This window comes from Cervus elaphus, chromosome 20 (genome assembly GCF_910594005.1).
Source record: "Cervus elaphus chromosome 20, mCerEla1.1, whole genome shotgun sequence".
In the NCBI taxonomy this organism is placed as follows: domain Eukaryota; kingdom Metazoa; phylum Chordata; class Mammalia; order Artiodactyla; family Cervidae; genus Cervus; species Cervus elaphus.
Genome location: NC_057834.1, coordinates 135,567,719 through 135,589,388, shown reverse-complemented (window position 1 = coordinate 135,589,388; position 21,670 = coordinate 135,567,719). Strand labels below are relative to the sequence as shown.

The window sequence follows — 21,670 nt, the reverse complement described above, 5'->3', positions numbered from 1 at the left end:
ACGCCAGGCCTCCCTGTCCATCACCAAATCCCAGAGTTTACTCAAAATCACGTCCATTGAGTCGGTGATGCCATCCAGCCCCTATCTGTTGTCCCCTTCTCCTCCTGCCCCCAATCCCTCCCAGCATCAGGGTCTTTTCCAGTGAGTCAACTCTTCACATCAGGTAGCCAAAGTATTGGAGTTCCAGCTTCAGCATTAGTCCTTCCAATGAACACCCAGGACTGATCTCCTTTAGGATGGACTGGTTGGATCTCCTTGCTGTCCAAGGGACGCTCAAGAGTCTTCTCCAACACCACAGTTCAAAAGCATCAATTTTTCGGTGCTCAGCTTTCTTCACAGTCCAACTGTCACATCCATACATGACCACTGGAAAAACCATAGCCTTGACCAGATGGACCTTTGTTGGCTAAGTAATGTCTGCTTTTTAATATGCTATCTAGGTTGGTCATAACTTTCCTTCCAAGGAGTACGCATCTTTTAATTTCATGGCTGCAATCACCATCTGCAGTGATTTTGGAGCCCCAAAAAATAAAGTCTGCCATTGTTTCCACTGTTTCCCCATCTATTTCCCATGAAGCGATGGGACCAGATGCCATGATCTTAGTTTTCTGAATATTGAGCTTTAAGCCAACTTTTTCACTCTCCTCTTTCACTTTCATCAAGAGGCTTTTTAGTTTCTCTTCACTTCTGGACTGGATTAACCACGTTTTTATATCTTTTATATTCTGGTGCTTTGACACCTGGGGCCTTTCGGACCGGGACTGCCCCCCACCCCACCAGGGTTAGCCAGTTCTCAAAGACAATAAACAATGTACCCCCAAGTATCCTTTTCAAATACAACTCAACCAGCGCAGGGCTCACCCCCACCACCTCCCTGGTTCTCCTGTCCCTATCCCCCTCACCGCCACCCCAACCAGGGCCACCCAGACACCTGGGGGCAACCCCTCTGCCTCCAAGCCCACTGCAGTTACTGAGATTAGCCAGTCCTGTGCCCATGTATCCATCCCCATGGAAACTGCAATCAAGGCTCCTGCCCACATCTCCTTCCCCCGCCCCCACCTCCTGACCAACCCTGGTTCTCCCCCATGTGGTGTGGCCCTTCTCTTGGGAACTGTAATAAATGATCTCTTTGCTGGTCTAAAGATCTCTCTTCTCATCTGTTGGCCTTGCATGTGTGTGTGCTGTCGCTTCAGTCATGTCCAACTCTTTGCAACCCTATGGGCTATATAGCCGGCCAGACTCCTGTCCATGGGCTTTTTCCAGGCAAGAATACTGGAGTGGGTGCCCATTTCCTTCTCCAGGGGATCTTTCTGATGCAGGGATCAAACCACTGTCTCCTTCACTGCAGGCAGATTCTTTACACTGAGTCACCGGGGAAGCCCTCTGTTGGCCTTACTAGACCTCAAATATTAAACCCCATATTTTAAAAGAAGGACTCTGTGAGCATCCTCTGAGGATAAGCATTGGCTCCATTTCTCTGCAGTTTGAGCCAGTGCACAGTGCAGCTGGGATGAACCTCAGGAGTGGCGGGGACACCATCCCACCATGGCAGTCTGGAAGGGCGCTTCACACCCCAGCAGATGACTGCTGTCTAAGGTGGGATGTTGTCTGCACCATGCGTGAAGCCCACTGCAGTGCTGGAGGGCACCTGGCAGGGCCACCCAGTGAGGGTGGACGTCACAAAAGGAGGAGGCAGGCTGGGTCTTGGGGGATGGTCAGGTTTCAACACAGCGGGTCAGGCCAAGGGAGGCATAGGACAGCTGACCCACCCACACCCTGCCCTTTGAGATGGACAGCTCACCTGACCTATGTAAGCCCAGCTCAAGACCTCACACACACACACCTCACCTCGGGCAGATGGCTCTCCCCAAGCCTCTTCCACACAGACGATCAGGAGCCACCACTGGGTCAAAAGGAAAGTTGAACAAAGGCTGGGCTGCAGGAAAGTGCATGCACTGTGGAGGGACAGTGATTGGGCCCGAGGGGAGGGTCCCCATGCTTTCACGACTGGAAGGAGGCAGGGCTGGAGGAGCTGGGAGGCAAATCGGGAGGACCTCGGCTTCCAGATCAAGGGTTCTGAACTCCCCTGGACAGGCTGTGAGGAGCCATGGAGCAGCAGGTGAGAAGGTGTGGTCCCAGCGAGACATTATGTGTGTGCCTGCTGTCACTTCAGTCATGTCCAACTCTTTGTGACCCCATGGACTTCAGCCTGCCAGGCTCCTCTGTCCATGGGATTCTCCAGGCAAGAATACTGGAGTGGGTTGCCATGCCCTCCTCCAGGGGATTCTTCCCAACCCAGGGATCGAACCCAAGTTCCCCGCATCTCCTGCATTGCAGGCAGATTTTTCACCTGCTGAGCCATGGGGAAGCCCCAGGGAGATACTGGGAAGTTCCTTTGTCCTGGAAAGGGATGCAGTACACTGGAGGAGTCCACGGTGACACCCCAGACGTAGGGCTTCAGGTCCAGGCTGCTCCACCGAGCAAGAGGAACCGTTCCTTAACCAAAGTTGGCTGCAGTTTGCTCAGGTGGGAAGTGAATGCACGCGCACCTCTCGGAATGGGGTAGGACTCAGCGAGATCACGCATGACAGCAGCAGGCTTCTCCACTCTGAAGGGATCTTGTTAAAATGCGGATTCTGACTCTGGCATCCACAGTGGGGCCTGGATTCTGTGGGCCTGGGAACTTTAACATCGCTAATGAGCTTGGGTGACACCCCTGCCCCTGGGTGGTCCTACTGAGTGCACAGAGCAAAGCCTTAGAGCCAGAAGTGGTCCAGAGAAGGAAGACCATAAATGGTTCCTTCTATTATTATGATTCTTTTATTATTAGAAGAAAATAGCCTAATACTGGGATAAAGACTGTAAAAACGGAAAAGCAAAGTGACGTTATTTATGAGAACAAGTGAGGAAGGCAAACAGTAAGAAATACAGCCCCAGGCACCACTCAGGAGTCCTGGCCTCGAAGGATTTTGCAAATGAGAATCTGAGTGAACCTGCCAGCCTGACACAGCCTATTCTTCAAGCTCCCCTCTCCATCTCACCCTCCTCAGAGAACACTTTGGTTGTATTTCTGAAATGTACTAAATTTTAAATATGTTTTGGAGTCCTGCCACAAAGTAGAACTCTTTTAAAACCGTACCACATAGCTTTCAGGACTGTAGTTCCCTGACTAGGGATTGAACCTGCACCCTCAGCAATGAAACCATGGAGTCCTAAACCATTGAACTGCCAGGGAATTCCCCATATTGACTTCACATTTCTAAAACTCTGACGAATAATGACCAATTAGTACATTTCCAAAACATACTTCCCCCCAAATTACTGCTTAAAAACAACATGATTCTCACAGTGAACCTCAGACACCTCCCAGTAACTGCCTGAAATTCCTCCAGGGCTGAAGAATTTGTTTTCATTATTTCATTCCCAAGAATTTTATTGGACAGCAAGCAAGGAAATCAAACCAGTCAATCTTAAAGGAAATCAACCCTGAATATTCATTGGAAGGACTGATGCTGAAGCTGAAACTCCAATACTTTGGCCACCTGATGCAAAGAGCTAACTCGTTAGAGAAGACCCTGATGCTGGCAAAGATTGAAGGCAGGAGGAGAAGGGGGCGACAGAGGATGAGATGGTTGGATGGCATCACGAACTCAGTGGACATGAGTTTGAGCAAGCTCCTAGAGATAGTGAAGGACAGGGAGGCCTGGTGTGCTGCAGGCGATGGGGTTGCAAAGGGTCAGACTCAACTGAGCAACTGACCAACAGCAAAGCAAAAACTAAAATAACTGAAAAATTTGTGATAGTGATGACTGGGTCTAGTCCTGGCCTGTGCTCCACGTGGGAGGAAGTTCCAAAATGAAGGAGACTTGCAGAATTCCACATAGATAAGAGAAAGAAAAGAGGGGAGGAGAAGGACAAGACTAAGAGAAGGAAGAGAGGAGGGAGAGAGAAAAGATATTGGGGGAGAGAAGTAAGTTAGCTGAGAAATATCTGAAACTACCTTCTGCTTTAAAGCTAGAATTATCTTGGCTGACTTCTTTTCCAAGGGAAAAAAACCTACCCTGGTATTTCTTTTATTAAAGAGTAAAAATGTTTTCCATTCTTAAACAGTTCACATAGAACATCATTACTTTTCTCTCTGAGTATATTACATAAACTCAATTCCATAAGACCTAAACTTTCTTTAATTTTAAATGTAGTGTTTAATGACGCATTCACATGGTTCAAAATTCAGAAGGTAATAAAAGAGCAGATGCTCTTTCCACTAAAAAGGAAAAAGATAGCAGAGGAATATTTTCCCTGCAACTTTATTATCTCTGGCTATACAACTGCCATCTGACCACAGAGAGTCACCCTGGTTCTAGTGACTCCAGATGTGCTAAAAAGGATTCCTGATTTATGGCCATGAGTACATGGGACAAAAATGGTGGTGGTTTGGGGGTTATCTTAATCATCAGATGGGATGGAATTCATTGATAGTATTTCAGACTTTAATTCCTGCTAGCAATTTTCTTAAGGAAAAAATAAAATAACTGTGAAAAAATTTGTAGCAGGGATGAAAATACAAAATGCACACATGAGGTTCTCCGCCAGCGATGGTCCTGAGAAGATTCGCCCCTCTGCAGCAAGAGTCACAGACACAGCCCACAGGCAGGCAGGGCACAGACAGGGCCCCGTGTGACGTACCCTCTGCCTAAGATTCTGAACAGCCTTGGGCTCCTCTCTCTAGCGTACTCAAAATCCATCTAATTTTAAGTTACATAATAGGCATCAATTCCGCATGTTTTGAAGAAAATCAAAACGATGCTTTAAGAAGCATTTGCAAATCCCAGTAACTGTATATAAGCACCACAGTTGCCATCTTCGAAATAAACCTTGTTTTCATGTTGATAGGGCAGGCTGTTGAACTTTGGCAAAGGACACTTAACCCTCTACAAAAGCAGTGTAAAATACAGGCTTGGAGAATGAGCCGATCTGCTCCAGTGACCGGTCCTGACAGCGGACGTCTGAGAGAGCTTAATCACTGCAATTGTGGATGTTATTAGCTTGCCAAGTGCTTTTCATCTCTTAAGGGCTGCCCAAGGACCAAGTGATAAACCCGGAATATTGCATCTTTTATTCCATTATTTCAAGAATAAATTATTCCTTAGTCAAATTTTCTATGTGCATTTTGGATATTCATAAGTCCCAAAGTTTCAACTAGGATCAATACTGCATCTTATTTTTGGCTTTCAGTAAGCATTTCAAACCCCGGGGCTTGTCTTGAAATTGTCAGCATCTTTCTATTTTAAAACAAAAATTAATCCCATTACATTGCTAAAATAAGCCTAAGGTCAGTTTCTAGGGTCCAGCCGAAGGATTCCAGTCTTGAAACTTATTTTCATGAAGTCCTGCAGGTGGCGCCATAAGCAAACGGTCTTACCCTGCCCACCCACCGGCTCTCCCCAGATTAAAAAGAGAAGAAAACAAGATTTTGACTCACAGGATAAAGGGGAGGAGGGTATAGGAAAACTATAGAATCGTGACGTATCATATAGAATTGTGCTGCAATAATTTTTAAAAATCGTAATTAAAATATTGATTATGGCGTTGCCTACTTCCTTTGTATTAAATATGCGCATTTTATAGGCAATGTGTTTCTAAATAAATATAATTTTAAGTTGACTCTTTTACGATGCCATAATGACAGCCCAATCCTCATTTGTGTGTTCAACGTGTCCTTTAACAAAATTATACATTCACCACTGCGATGTAACTAGCTGGGTTTTCAGCCTTCATCTCATCTTCCAGAATGGTATTTCTTCTGTCCTAACACTCTGCTTAATCACTCCAATAAAAAGAGTAGATTTCTTTGTAATGCAATTTGTAAGCAATAAACATGATTGAGAATGCAGTATTCGCTGTCGACTATGTTTAATGCAGGGTTTTAATTCGGTGTGTAATTATTCATTCAGTAGGCACTTTTCCCATTCACATATCTTTTCCGGGATCTGGGAAAAGTTGGTTAAGTTGGGAAAACATCGGGGCAACAGGACTTACTCCCACTTTGGGCAAGCAGGAGTTTGATACAGATGTTACAGGAAAAGACATTTTTCTTTTATCTGCTAAAAACAGGAGGTCACATTAACTCCTCTTACAGACACATAAAAATGTGATTATGGGTTCTAAACAGAACGCAGTGGGCTCCTAGTTAACACAATGAGATTTCTAGGAAGTGATGCATAAATTCTTCAAAAATGACACATTTCCACGTTTCATTCCAATTAAATTACTGAGGCAGCTAACAGCGATGAGCACAGAGAACGGGGGTAAAATGAAGGTTTTCTTCTTGTAACTGTATCTCTGTGAAAGTATATTTTTATGAGAAGCAGTTAATATTAAGCTATTATTTTTCAGCTGCGCTGGAAGGGATATCTCGACTGTCTCTTGTCGAGCTCTCCCTGGAAGAGGCTGCTCCTTTGTTTCTTGGGTTTGTTAATAAGAAGAGAGAATTGCTTCGCTGGCTTCGCCCGCCCCCGCCCCCCACCCAGGTCTCTGGAGCGAAAGGGCCCAGCCCGAAAGGGGTCCCAGGTGTCCGTCCCCGGGGTCCCAGGTGTCCGTCCCCAGGGTCCCAGGGTCGGGCCCGATACTGCCCACAGGCCTGCGGCCGCGTGACTCCAATATGCCCGGAGCTCCACTTGGAACCGCGACGCGGGGCCGGGGGTGAAGGGTGCCCGGAACCCCGCGCCCACCCGCGATCCGCGAACACGCGGGGCCGGTCCCCCCCAGCGCCCGGTGATCCACGTCTCCGGATGATCAGTGTCCTGGGACCGGCCGCGCGGGGGGTTCTTAGCCTAGCGGTGCGGGCAGGGGTGTCTGGACGGGGGGAGACCTGTCTGGGCCTCTCGGACTGCCCCCCACCACCCAGCCCCGTCAGGAAAGCCTGGGCGCGTGGGGCCCCCGCCCCGGGACTTCTGGGTTCAGGGCTGCTCCCCCGCAAGCAAGGCCGGAGGAGCGCGAGGCCGCCCGGAGGGAGGCGGGAGGGGGCGTCGGAAGACAAAAGGCTGTGAAGCTTTAAATTCAAAAAAAAGATGTCTTCGAAAGCCTCGTCCTGGGGTTTGAAAGGCGCTCCGAGGACAGCGGCAGAGCGATCCCAATCAGAAATGCGATTTGAAGTCCTAATGAACTTGATTGCGTGAACATTTATAATCCCCCATGGCCCTAAATGAAATCAGATATAATCAGAAGATACAGGGAAGGGAGTGTTTACAGCCGACGCCGGGCGGCTGCGGGACGGGGAGACGCGGCCCCGGTATTGATGTCGAAAATGATGGATAACGCGGGAATGGCAAATATACTATTTGTCTAATGGCTCGGCAATTAAATTCCCCTGTAAATGACCCATGCCTCATTTCATCCTAATCTATGGAATTTTGATTGAATTCGTCAGCTCTAATTGAAAAATACTGCACTTTAATGTCTGCATTGCAGTTTCAGGACGAGAGTGGTTTTAATGAGACAGTGCCCCCCTGACCCGGGAATATTTGAGACTTTTATTCGGAATTTAAGGCCAGAAGATTGCTCAGCTGAGCGCTGCGATACCCGCCGCGGTATCCACGTCCATCTATCTCCAGACGCGATTTAATAACCGCACTCGGGGATAAACGCGGCCCCGACCCTCGCACCCATGTGGCCGCCAAGGGCGCCGCATCCTGAGATGAGAGCGGAGGGGCCTTTAAGGTGATGCCGTGGTGCGCCAGCGGAGGGGGGCTTCCAGGGAGGGGCCTGTCCCCGTCCCGGCCCCCGTGCCCAGTCGCTCTCCACCCCCCACCCCCAAGCACCGGGCCCCATCACTGACCACGGCCTGCGAGACTTCCCTGGCCAAACCCAGGCGTCCCTCCGGGAGGAGGTGGCCCAGCTGGCTGCGACCCACGCGCGCCAGGAAATGGGGGCGGCCTCCGACGCGCTTTATATGCAAATGACGAAGCGAAGCCATCCCTAAGAAATTAGCTACTTGCCGAAGCATATTTACTAGATTGAAATGAATTAAAGAGAAACACTTTAAGTCGTGCAAACGAGATAATTGGGCCACATTAAAACTGGAGATGTTTGCTCCTTTCTCCACACTCTTCCCCCCAAAAAATCAAGTTGAGGGGGGGCGGTAAAAATCGCCCCCCTACACACACACACCTGAGACGAGACGATCAGGCTCCCGCTGCTCAGAGAACGGACGTCTGGAAGTGCGAGGGGCTGGTCCCCGTGCGGACCTGACCGGGCGGCCCTCGCGCCCGTGTCTGGGCAGCCCCGCTCCCCGGCTCCAGGGGGCCGATCCCGGCCTCGGCCCGCAGGGCGCGCGCTAGAGCCAGGTTCCTGCGGCCGCCGACGCAGGGCGCCGGTCCGCCCTCGGGCCTCGGCGGGCGGCTGCGTCCCGCCCCCCAGCTTCGTCCACCTCGGTGTCCCTACGGTGGGATCAGGATGGGACCCTGGGGAGAGGCGTTTGGATGGAAGTAAGAGGCCAGAATACTCGGCTCGCCTCTGTGTTAGTGGCTCAGTCGTGACTCTTTTGCGGCCCCATGGAATGTAGCCCTCCAGGCTCCTCTGTCCATGGAATTCTCCAGGCGAGAAGACTGGAGTGGGTAGCCAGGCTTTCTTCCAGGGGATCTTCCCGACCCAGGGATCGAACCTGAGCCTCCCGCAGGTTGCCGTCCCCCTCCCCCAAAGAGGAATGTGTTTTGAGCTTTGTTCGTTTAGCTCACAGAGTTTACAGATCTTTCATCTAAAATGAAATAATCTGAAACGACGAGAACTCGTCTCCCTGGGAAGGCGGTGCCCAGCGCGCCCTCCTAACGCCAATCTTGGTGATGAGCGCGCCCTGCAGAGGGACCCTCCGAGACCCGGGGCTGTCGGCGCCTCCGCCTCTGCCTCTGCAAAGAGTAGGACGGCCTGCCGACCCAGGGGCGGCGCTTCGGAACTTCTCTCCACCCCGGGCAGGCGTCCTGCGTCCTTAAATACAGTCCTGCGTCCTGACTCATCGGTCAGAGACTGCCCCAAGTTGAGACTGTCACTCTGAGCGCACAGCCTTGCGCCCCTGGCGGCCCCGCGTGCACCCAACACCTACATCACTCCGGAGGCTGGGGGGCCGTGCTTGCAATTTACAGACACCCACCCCACCCCCCACCATCCTCTGCGGGCCAGGCGCCCTGCCACCATGTGCTACGCGATCTACTTGGGTCCCTACGACTACCCGTGACAAAAGTAATCTATTAATTATCTGCGCTTTAGGGATGCAGTCAGACCGTTGGTGAGACAGAGCAGGCGTTCCCGCCCATTACGCAGATGGAAAAACAGAGGCCGGAGTGGGCTTAGAGGTGCATCCAGACCCTATAGGCCCAGATGTCAGAGGGTCTCTTATCCTTTCCGTTTCTAGGCCCTGCTCAGGGTGAGTCCAAGAACCAGGAGAACTTTACATGGACTATAAAGAGAGCCGGCGTAGGTTTTCTGTGATCACGTCCAAAATCTGATCATATTTCTGAATGCCTTGTGTAATCACGGAGGTCTGATTTTTACCCCTCTCATTTGTGACAAAGCTTTCTCTTGTAGCCTAGACGTCTAAAATGGAAAGAAATTGAGACTTTTTCTTGTGCAACTGAAGCCATGAAAAATACAGACTTCTCAGACCTAATCCTGCAAAAGGGGAGCCGCCTTCAATTTCCTTGGAATCTCAGAGCCCAAACAAGCCCTAAAGCAGATGTCATTATCCGCATGGCCCATAGGCGGCGCTCTAGATCCCTGAGCGCTCTGCACACTTGAGGTGTTTTGCAGGCTAATAAGTTTGAAGTTTTGAAGCCTTAAGTAAAACTGGTTCCTGCCTTTTCCTCGTGGATTTATTACATATATGGCACTTCTTTGACTTCTGTTTGCAGATATGAATTAACCTTGTTAGGTTATTAAAATTAAATTGTCAATGCAAATTTTGCTTCCACAATAAATTACTCACTTCTTTACATGTTAAAGCATAAATTTCCAAACAACTTACAATATGCTGAACGCATTGAATTTTAAGGGCTTGGGGGTTAGAAAGAACGTTAAGAACATTAAGAAGTCTCCCCTCTCCTAAGTTTTCTGGGGTTTTCTTGTTTCATTTTGGTTGCAGTTTAAGTGGGTAGGAGAGAAACTTGAGGACAGGGAAAATAACCACCAAGAGATAAGGTAGCCCCAAGAGTCCAGGAGGAGAGTTGAGGGGCAGATGGCTGGAAGGGGGCCCACCGGCCCAGCCTGCACCTCTGCCGGGCTGTGGGGTCTGTGACTGTCCTCCATGGCTGCTCCGCTGTGGCCTGGTCGGAACAGGCAAGGGACACGGATGGAAGCCCCCAGAAGCAGCCTTCGAGTCCCCTGCAAGGGGCAGTAGCCTCAGCATGGCCCTGCTCAGTACCTGGGTGTGAAGGAGCTACAAGAATAAATTACCCCCAATGAGGGGGTTGTTGTGCAGGATAAATACAACATAGTGAGGTTGAACAGCCTGTCTTTAACACCCTATTCATCATTCAAAAACAAAACACTCTTTCAACAAAGCCACATATGCAAGGAGCAACACACCCCAGGAAAAATACTTTCATTTCCTGCAAAATGCAGAAATGTACCCTACGGAATCGTGGGGGACAGCCGCCTGAAGTTTCCCGGGTTTTTCCCACTGGGTCTCAAAGAACTGCATGCCTCTCCCCCTCATTTTCCTGTCTGGTGTTCTCCCGAAATGAAAACCCAGGCTGGGGTGGGTGTGGGCACGCGGGTAGGGGAGCGGGTCTGCCCTCTACCCTGCCTCTTGGTTCCTCCTCTCTCTAGAGTCTGACAACTACAGACTGCACCCTGAAGGAAAATATAATTGCTGATAGCAAACTTATGCAAATTGAGCACTCTGTATGTTTTCAGAAGATCAATGGAGGAAACTCAAAGAGATGCTTCTGTTTCAGAGGCCAGGAGATCAGCATTTGCAGTTCTCTCTCTTCGATCCCCACCCAGGAGGGGTTGCATACTGGGGGGATGTGAGGTGGCAAGTTGTAGAGGTTTGTTTAGAGACCTGCAAACAAGGATTGCCTTCTTCCAGTACCACTCCAGCCTTCTCAGGCAGTGGCTCCAGGCGTTGAGGACAGTGTGTGTGTGTGTGCGTGTGTGTGCGCGCACACGATGAGGACAGTGTGTGTGTGTATGTGTGTGTTTGAACCGGGAAACAGTGCAGGCGTGTCCCAGCCTGCCAAACGCAGAGGACCAGGAAACTGGCTCACCCTTTTGGGGCCCATGACTTACCCTCCGGAGGATGAGCAAAGGAGCCCAGGAAGGCGAGGATTCAGAGTCTTGGGGGTGGGGGTGGGCTGGGGTGGGCTGGGAGCCAGGATTGAGGCCTGTGGCCCGCCTCCACGGACTGCCCTTCTCATGGGCTCTGGTTCTTGGTGGCTTCCAAGTGCCCCCTCACAGGCGAGTCCAAGATCTACACGAGGCTTCTCCAGTGTGGAAAGGATCCACCCCAGCGATGCGAGGCTAAGCCCTCTCACTTCCTGGCCCTGTAAGCCGGGTGCCCCACAGTTAGTGAGGTGTTCCTCTTTACCTTTTCAGAGGGCCTCCGCATCTACTGCGTTATCTCCATTTAATGGTTGATTATAATCAAACAGCTCTCTCCCCCCTCAGGCCACACCCTCTCCTGTCCTCGCGTAGGAAACGTCTGTCATTTAAGACAGACCTTGGAGAGTCAGAGCTGTCCTTCGGGAAAACCTCAGTGGAGCTGGGTGGGTCAGTTACAGACGTACCTACCCTTGAGGTTGCAAGATGAGCTTATTGATAAGCAGACTTTTTACAACGACCTTTCCCCCCCGGAAGTCAGGGGAGGGATTCACCAGGAGGGGCAGAGGCCCTGCTAAGTCTGCCTCCCCATTAAGCCAACATCCCCCGCCTGTTTACAGCCATTGCCCTGCCCTGTCCTGTGACATCCTTTCTGGGTCACAGTTTCTTAATCGAAGGGGGTGGCAAGCAGAGGAAACGCAGCCCTGCTTTGCAAATATCTCCGCAGAAGAGGAGAGACAAGTTCCGCCTGGGAGCATCCCCGGTTTTCCTTCCGTGGCTGTAGAAGCTGAACTCAGAGCGGCCCCCTTGATGTGGTTGGCGGTTGATCCAAACACTCCCTTGCTCCTTGCAATGCGGTTTCCAAAGGGTTAAATGGATGAACTCTAGGTAAACCTCGTCCCCTTTAAAAGACAACACCCCTGCAGGGGGTCGGGGCCCTCCAGGGGTGGCAGCTGAGGCCCCGGATTGGGAGGCCCGGGGGGCCCAGAGACTCCAGTCTGGAGTCCCTGGACTGGGTCTCCCGGGACACAGGATCCCCTCCGGAGCGCTGGAAGCGGAGGACACGCTGGCCATCGGTGGCTTCCCACTTGAGCATCAACTGGACGCTGGCTGCGGCCGGCCCAGGCCCGTCACTGTGTGTCCTCCGCCTGCCAGGACAAGGCGGCAGGGATGGGAGGGGATGGGACGGAGGCGGACAGCAGCTTACCCCGGCGTTCCGGGAGGGGTGCCCGTCCGGCGGTTCCCAACCCAGGCTGGCGCACCTCCTCACCCCTCGGTGCCCTCTGCCCGCCTCCCCGGGCCGCCGCTTCTGCTACCGAGGGATTAGCATCTCTGTGAAGTCCCGGCAAACAATGCCCCCCCTGTGCGGGGAGATGAAAAGTCCGGCGCCGGGTGGCGGGGCGCGTTTGAAGTCCCCGAAAGGTGGGGCCGCGGGGATCCGAGGGGACGGCTGCGTGGAGATGAAGGCAGGTGAGAAGCGCCGCGCGGCCTGCGCCCGCCTTCGCAGCGATCCCAGTCCTGGGGCTCAGGACGGCCGTGGCGGGAGCCAGCCCCCGGGGAACCCCAGCGCGCTCTACTCCCCGCGCCCCAGGCCTCTGCCCCGCAACTACCGCCCTCGGGCCGGCTCCCGGGCCGGCCTCCGCCCGATGCTTCGTCCTCAGAGCCTGGAACCCCAGGACGGCCGGGCTCAGTGCCCGCCGAGGAGCCCCTTTGCGCCGGCCTGGGTGCTTCCACCGAGATGCGCCGGCCCGGGGCTTCCAGGGACAGCGTGGCAGGCAATCCATTACCCCCTCGGCGGTCATGAGACTCCCTCTCCAACCGTCAGGGCTCTTCCGAAAAGGAACCAGGACCCCTGCCTGCGCCCTTGGACGCCGAGACCCTGGCTCGGGAGTCTAGGCCGACGTGGGGTGGGAGAAACCTGGGTCTCCAGGCGTTCGCAGCCCGCGCCGGGGGTGCGCCGTCAGCGCGTCCGCGCCCGGAGCCCCGGAGCTCCCGGGCGGCGCAGCAGCCCCCAACCCACCCAACCCTGGCCCCCAGATCCCACCCCGGCTCGGCTCGAGGGCCACGCGGCCGTGGCTCCGCGCGTTTCTCCGCTCTGGGGTGGCGAGGGCGGCGCAGGTGTGAGGGTCAGGTTCCCCCCCCCCCCCCGCAGGGCCACGGGGAACAATTTCCAACTCTTCCAAGAATATGCAAAAAAGGAAAAAAAAGAAAAAGTCTTCACGTTTCTGGTCGGCGGTTTTGTTTGTGCAGTTTTGAAGGTGGGGACACAGAGCAAAACTTTCTACCTAAGAATGCCGCTGCCCACACGGTCCTGTAAAGTGTTTCTTCTTCAGGGCGCTTTAGGAAGGGAAAAAAAAAAAAAACAAAACCCGTCCTGCTTTCTGCACGGCTAAGGAGCAGAATAAAGAAACCAAAGACTTTTATTTTATAAACCACTTGATCTTTGCTTGGGAAACTCTATTAATTGAATGGGTTTGCCTTTTTTGCCAGTCCCCTTTATCATTATTTATGGGCTTTAAATTGTTTAAAGTTCCCTTGACGTTCAATTTACAAGTTTGGGGACTTTTTTTGTTCTGCCTTTTGTCCTGGAGAAAGACATCGTGTTGGAAGTGCTTTGAAAGGCCAAACACGAGAGGTTGGCAATGAAAGGGAAGCGGGCGAGATCCCTTTTAATTCCGTCCTGTTGGTGAATGGCTCTTTTACATAATTGCAGGCGCTATTTCAAAGCCGGCCAAGGGCTGACTTCACTTAGAACCACATGGAGTCTATTTTGGGCTTTCAGATTTAAAAAAAAAAAAAAAAAGGCTGAATAAAATAGTTTAAAAAGATGAGGCTTCAATGCTTTCTGCTACTTGCAAATTGGTGTGTCTGATGGGGAATTTTACACAAGCACCCCTTTGTAAGTTCGTCTTGGGCTTGGGAGGGACTGTTCTGGGTTAGCTGGGTGTGAATCCCAATTGCCCTTCCATAAATAAAACCCATCCCAAGCTATTTCCCAACTATTGCCAGGAGCAAGGGCTGCGGCAATGACCAAACGATCAGGCCACTCAAAGTCCCTATAAATAAAAACAACGTGGTTGCCCGAGAAACCGGCCTGAAGCCTGGGACTGGGCGCCGGGAGGGAGCGCCCTGCCCGCCAGGCCTGCGGGCTTCTCTGCTCCCTCGGAGACCCGGGGCTCCCACTGCCTTCTCTCCACGACCACCCGCGACCTCGACCCTGGCGGCAGCGTGACAGCGCGGCGGTTCGCGGTGCTTCCTCCTCCGGGCTGGACTCGGCAGGCCACCGCAAGTCAGCGGCATGAATATTCATTTACTTGTGCACTGAGCATTTTATACTCAGGCTCCATCCATACACCTGCGTGCAAAAGCTGACTGGGCCAGCCCCGAAGCGTGGCGACAACTTAATTACCATCACATTTACTGATGTCTGATGTTTTAAGTGGCCTAATACGGTCTTGACACCAGCTTGGCACCGGCCGAGGAAAGTGTCCAGGGGCTGGGCCAACTTCATCCCGGCGGGAGGTTCCCCTGAAAAAGAAGTTCGCGGAAGTTAACTGGAGTTGGAGGACTCGGATCGCCCTACGGCAGCAGCTTTCGGTCTTCCTCACCCGAGAAAGTGGGGCGGGGGCGGGGGCGGGGGAGGGACTCTTACAGGAAAGTTGCAAAGATGCGTGCCGGACGGTTTTCCCGCGCAGCCTGGGCCGCTGAATTACCGAGGGCGCTGCAGTTTGAGGCAGTTGCCAGCTAGGCAGGTCGGAATCGGAAGGATGGCTAAGCCATGTACCTGTCTCTCGCTGCCCATAAATCTCTCCACGGAGCGGAGGAAAAATTCTAAAGGCTTTTATTATCCACTCTCCCCACGCTCTGAACGCTTTGCAGGTTGCTGAGGTGCCCCGAATGAATCTTGTTAATCACGGTGAAACACAGGGATCCTTTTATGACGCCAACAGTCGTTTTCTAAGCAGTTAAGCATTAGATGAGAAAATATGACTGCATTGCATTCCAGAAAAAGCACACTAGTAAATAAAAATTCATATCGATGAGACTTCTCTGAACTCGCTAACAAAAGGAGATTAGTATTATAACCCCTATAGTCAATACTTTCCACGGCAATTTATGGAGGCAAATAATATACCATCAAATTGTTTCAAGTGGACTTATAATTCAATGGACCTAAATCTTCTTGCTGAACTTTAAAGGCAGAATGATCACCAAAATAATCAAAGGCACCTCTGTTTCTCAGAGGGTAATCAAAAGACGGAAGTCCATAGAACAACGTTTATATGCCAAAAGAGGAACGTGGATGGCAAATTTGTTAAAATGAGCAACAGCTTATACAGACATGCCAGTGTCAAGCAGCGAAGGGACCCGGCTGTATCAACGTAAAACAAGCAAGGAGTCCGCGCGTTTTCCCCTTAGTATTCAAAAAACAAGGTAACCGTTCCCAAGACGGTGTGTCTGTTAAGTATCTCATAATGAGAGGCAGTATTTATTATGCTCATAAAGAAATCAGCCTTTTGCCCTGGGCTTTGATTTTTTCTTTTTTTTCTTTCCTTCTGGTTCTTCTTTTGCAGGAGTGAAAAAAGGCGTGCTTACAGAGCCTACACATGCCTCCTTCCCCATGCCTCCATCCCAACGGGAATTCATTTTCCCTCGCTCCGCCTAAGCCACCTCGGGGTCTGGGCGTGAAGGGAGTGGAGGCAATACAGGCAGCGTCCTAATGAATTCCTTTCAAGCCGCCTGCTGCCGGAGCCATCTATTACTGCGGCCTGGAGTGGGGAAACGCGCCGGAGACGTCTTTGTCCGGGTGGTGGTGGGGCGGGGGGCGGGGGCGAAGAAGAGGGCGGCAGGCAAAGGGGCCAGCGAGTTTTCTCAGCACTCCGGGGCACTGAGGAGGCACCCTCCCCTCGCTCCTTCAGGGCCCGTTGGGTGGGCAGCGGGTCCCCGACCAGACTCCCGGCTGAGATGGTGGTCCGGAATTAAGACGTCCCCCCGAGGGGCCTTAGGTTAAAGCCGGAGAAAGAAGAGCGAGAAAGCAGAGCATCAAAGAATCGGGTCGATAAATTCATAAAGATCGATTTATCTTTATCTCCCAATTAAATGTGCTTGTAAGTGATACATAACACACGTCCAACACGGGCCAACTCCCCAACCACTAGCTCCTTGGCGTGAGCTGATTTTTAATGACCAGCGTAACAATGCCCTCTCTCCTCTCCTCCCGAGGTCCGGGGCCTGTCGGCCGTTTCGGGCAAACGTTTAGACCCGGGAAGTAGGAGCTGAGGCCCTGGAGGCGCGTGGAAGCCCCGCGCGCGCTGGCGCACTTTGCACCGTCTACCCTTGCCACGAAACGATTACATTTTAAAAGGGAACACAAGAGCTGAAAGTTTGTGTTTTTACTATGCTGAAGGGGATAAGAACTTTCCTGGCACCCGCTCCCTCTCCGCCAATTCCCCTACTCCCAACTTCTGGGTTTTGGCGGGGGGGGGGGGGTTTGGGGGGGGGGTTGTGTGTTTTTTTACCATTGTCGAGACAGGGAAACTATCCTGAGGGAACGGGCTCCATCCTGCAGTAGGCAGAGGGGAACCGCGCGCCCTCAAGTCCTCGCGCTGGAAACCCGGCGGTGGCGCCGGGGTGAGCGCGCCCTCCGTTCTCAACGTGCTTAATTAGCGCCTATTTACAAAACGCAGCTTTTATTTGAGCAAACATCATAAAGCTTTCATCAGGATAATCTCACGTTATACAATCCGGCGGCGCAGCAACACCCCCCTTCCTCCCCGAGGATGGAGCAGATAAAGGACTCGCTTTATTATCATAATTATCGTGGCTGTTATTTTGGTGCGCGCCGGCAAAGTGTGTAAATAGGTGCGATGATTAAGAATGTCATGAAAAATGAGAAGGGATCGCTCGCGGGCGGGCCCGGCTCGGGATCGGGGAACCGGGCACCTCCCCGCGCCGCTGGGGACGCCGGGGCGCCGTGAGGAACCTGGAGGGTTCCCCGCAGCGGACAAGGGGTTGCCAGCTCCTGGCAGGCGCCCTAGGGGGCGGATCTGAAAGGGCAAGGGCCTCGCCCCCAACCCCGGGAAGCTCGCCCGAACCCCGGGCGCAGCAGCAGCAGCAGCACCCAGCAGGTTTCCTTCCCAAGCATGTATAAAAGAAAGAAAATAACCCGCGGTTTAGCCCCGAATGCTACCCTCGGAGGCCTCCCCGCCTGGGCTGATGCCGCCGAGACCCGAGTTTCGAGCCTCGGAGGTGCCAACCGCCCCTTTCAAGTTTGCGCGGAGCGGGCCGGGCGCACACGCTCCGGCTCGCGGGCCCGCGCGCTGCGCTGGCAGCGCCCACGGCCAGCTCGCGGCCAGTCGCGGTGGAAGGGGCGGAGTCCCGAATTCGCCCCACCCACTCTTGGTGGTAGCCAATCGGCGGCGGCTCCAGGCCCCACGTGAGCGGAGCCGGGCCCGGCAGCAGGCAAAATGTGAATGAGAAAGAAGAGCGCGATTTAAAGGTGCTGGCGGCGCCCGCGGAGGACAAGTGCGCCGGCTTCGCGCGCGCGCTCCCCCAGCGGCTCGCCGGAGGCGACCGACAGCCGGCCAGACAGACGGACGCGCCGACGGCTGCGGGCCCGGGCCAAGGGCCGCAGGAGCGACACGCCAGGGCTCCGGACGTGGGGCCCACGGCGGGCAGCAGCTCCGGAGAAGCCCTCGCGGGGAGGGCCCGGGCGCCCGCTCCACTCCAGGGCGCACGGCCTCACCGCCCGCACCCGCGCCTGCCAGCGGCATGCAGCGGGCCCAGGACTGACGGGGGAGGGGGGCACCTGCTCTCTGGGTCCCGCTCGGCCCCTGCCCGTGACTCCAAGCTGCGCTCCCGGCGCCCGGGGGGCTTCCAGGAGGCGGCGCGGCGCGGGGACGTTTCGCCTCTCGCGGGCCTCTCCCGAGCGCGTCTATGAGCGCAGCGTTCCCGCCGTCGCTGATGATGATGCAGCGCCCGCTGGGGAGTAGCACCGCCTTCAGCATAGACTCGCTGATCGGCAGCCCGCCGCAGCCCAGCCCCGGCCATTTCGTCTACACCGGCTACCCCATGTTCATGCCCTACCGGCCGGTGGTGCTGCCGCCGCCGCCGCCGCCGCCGCCCGCGCTCCCCCAGGCCGCGCTGCAGCCGGCGCTGCCGCCCGCGCACCCGCACCACCAGATCCCCAGCCTGCCCACAGGCTTCTGCTCCAGCTTGGCCCAGGGCATGGCGCTCACCTCCACGCTCATGGCCACGCTGCCCGGCGGCTTCTCGGCGTCCCCCCAGCACCAGGAGGCGGCCGCCGCTCGGAAGTTCGCGCCGCAGCAGCTGCCCGGCGGCGGCGGCAACTTCGACAAGGCGGAGGCGCTGCAAGCCGACGCGGAGGACGGCAAAGGCTTCTTGGCCAAGGAGGGCTCGCTGCTGGCCTTCTCCGCGGCCGAGGCTGTGCAGGCGTCGCTCGGTGAGTCGGCGGCGCGCGCGACCCGGGCGCGGGGGCGCGCCAGCTCCGGGTTCCCTCGGGGGAACGGAGGGAACGGAGGCCATGCCCCCGTGGGACCCCCGCCCCCTGCTCCCCCGGCCAGAGGAGCGGGAAGATGGGGCCGAGCTGCGCCAGCGGGGCCTGCGCGGGGACGGGGGCGGGGAGCGTCTTTTAGAGCCACCCAATAAGTGGGGGGTGGGGGGTAAGAGGGGCGTGCATTTAGCGCCCCGGGGCCAGCTGCTGAGTGGAGCCGCAAATCTCTCCGCCGGCGAGGTTGGCGGAGTCTTGCACGCCGCCCAGCCCCCGGCGCTGTGACCTGGGGTCCCGGGTAGGTTTCAGCCTCGAGGGCAAGAGGGTTGGGCTGCCCATCTCTGCAGTGCGTGTGCCTGAGGGCGCCGAGACCTATTAACCCCCTTTACCGGGTTTGTCGCTTGCCTGGGGGAACGGCGTGAGTGTGCTGGGGTGTCTGGTGGGAACTTCTCCTAAGGCTACGAAACTTCCATTTGACCAAAACCCGACACTGTCTGGGGTCTGCACCCCCTCTGCGCACCCCCTCCCCGGCTCCGGATGCGAAGAAATTGAAGTTCACCGAATTTTCAGGCTGGGTGGGGGGTGGGTGGAGACGGGGGAGGCAGGATGAATGGTGAACTCCCCCTCAGCCCTCACCCAGCCCCTTCCCCAGGGACAAAGAGGACGCTCTCTCGGGCCTCGCGCCGCCTGCTAACTTCTGCCTTAAGCTGCGGGAGACTGGGAGGGTGCGGAGGAGGCCCGGCGGCCCCTTGAGTGATGGTTCTGGGCAAAGGGCCGTCGCCTGTACTGTCGCCTCCTCTCCCCTGAGCTTTCTCACGCCTCCCCTCCCCTCTCTACCCCTCAAAGGCCAGGAAATCACAATGTGTTAATGTCATAGAAAGACAATCCGCTAAGGGGGGTGGGTGGGGGGGGAATGCCCGAGTGACGGTGGGAACGGGGAAGGAAGGCCAGTGTGCGAAATGTAATAAAACGCCGTTTGGTTTTGCTTTCAGTCGGGGCTGTCAGAGGGCAAGGGAAAGACGAGTCAAAGGTGGAAGACGACCCGAAGGGCAAGGAGGAGAGCTTCTCGCTGGAGAGCGATCTGGACTACAGCTCGGATGACAATCTGACTGGCCAGGCGGCTCACAAGGAGGAGGACCCCGGCCACGCGCTGGAGGAGACCCCGCCGAGCGGCGGCGCCGCGGGCAGCACCACGTCCACGGGCAAGAACCGGCGGCGGCGGACTGCCTTCACCAGCGAGCAGCTCCTGGAGCTGGAGAAGGAGTTCCACTGCAAAAAGTACCTCTCGCTGACCGAGCGCTCGCAGATCGCGCACGCCCTCAAACTCAGCGAGGTGCAGGTGAAAATCTGGTTCCAGAACCGCCGGGCCAAGTGGAAACGGGTGAAGGCCGGCAATGCCAATTCCAAGACAGGGGAGCCCTCCAGGAACCCCAAGATCGTCGTCCCCATACCCGTCCACGTCAGCAGGTTCGCCATCAGAAGTCAGCATCAGCAGCTGGAGCAGGCCCGGCCCTGAGGGCCCAGGGCGGACCACGGCCTGGACCACCGTGGAGAAGCCACAGCTGCGGGGAGGGAACCCATGGTGGGCTGCACCATGTCTGAAGCAAACCACAGAGCCACCCCCCAACTTTGGACATCCCAAGCAAATTGAGAGTATATCCATTAACGAGCTCGAAAGATTGCTTTTGAAGGAGCTACAGCTACACCTGGAAGACACACTAAAATATTTATTATTCTATCCTACTTTGTACATAGATATCTATATAGATTGGATCTCAGCTGCAGTATTTTGAAAGTTATAGGACCAAACTGCCCAGTAACCTCCTCCACCTACATTCCCTGAAGAAAACAAAGCCTCCGCTGCAACTTGCCACGCACCGCAGCCTCCTTTCCACACTTTTCCAAAGGTAAACATCACGTGCAAGGACAAACACTGGGGTCACCACTTATTTTTGTTTCTGTTCTGGCTTTTTTAGTTGACTGAGAAGCAGACGTTTTAGGGGGCAGCCTGGAAATTCGCTTTGCTTTGGTTTTGCCTGGCTTTCTTTCCTGGGTTGCATATCCTATGAGCCCTGTCTGAAGCACGTCTCCGTTGTGTTTAATTTATTTCAATGTAGTTTATTTTTCCTATAAGTTATGACATTAAAACAATCTCAGTCTTGTGAATAATAAAAAAAAGAAAAGGAGCGAGAAAGAGAAAAAAGACCAATTCTTGGGTCTCATAAGTATGTCTAGATTTGACTGTTTAGAGGCACCCTCCTGCCTGCCCTGGCCGAGCAGCTGGTCTGAGACCAGCATCGCATGAACACCCCCTGTCCGGGGCCTCCTCAAGCTGGAGGGACCAGAGCCATCCAGCAGCTCACCAGGTTTTAAATAGAGCAATAGCTCCAACTGGGTTACCAATTCGAGAAAACCTAATTTCCACCTTAGACATCTAACCTCTTCCCTTCTGTTCAGCCTAAGCAATATCTGGGAAGCTGGTCAACTTTGGCCAGAGGAGGAGGTGGGCGCCGGAGGAGGGTCAGTGAGTGCGGGTATGGGTGGCTTTGCATAAAGTCTTCATTCCCTAAATCGACGACCGCCTGAGTAGGGGACGCGTTTCCCTCCAAGCATCCCCCGACCTGAAAAGAAGCGGTGCCCGCTCGCGGCGCAGTGCCCAGCGCCGAGAGATCGGGTTCGGGGTGCGATCTTCCCGACAGGGGCAGAAACCCAGCTAGCGGAGCCGGCTTCCGGGCAGCGCGGGGCTGGGAGGCGGAGGCTGGCTGCGGGCGCCCGCGGGCCGGCACCTCCCTCTCCGGGCGGGGTCGTAGGGGGGCGGGACCCGACCACCGCCCCACCCCGAGGAAAGCC

At 54.5% G+C, this 21,670-nt stretch overlaps 1 protein-coding gene across 1 annotated transcript; it reads left to right on the top strand.

Annotated features, from left to right (window-relative positions):
- Positions 1–17,805: 17,805 nt before the first annotated feature.
- Positions 17,806–21,029, top strand: GBX2 (gastrulation brain homeobox 2). Its single transcript, XM_043877060.1, has 2 exons — positions 17,806–18,772; positions 19,813–21,029. Exons 1-2 carry the CDS (start codon positions 18,247–18,249, stop codon positions 20,334–20,336), a joined length of 1,050 nt encoding a protein of 349 aa, XP_043732995.1. The 5' UTR covers positions 17,806–18,246; the 3' UTR covers positions 20,337–21,029.
- Positions 21,030–21,670: the final 641 nt, after the last annotated feature.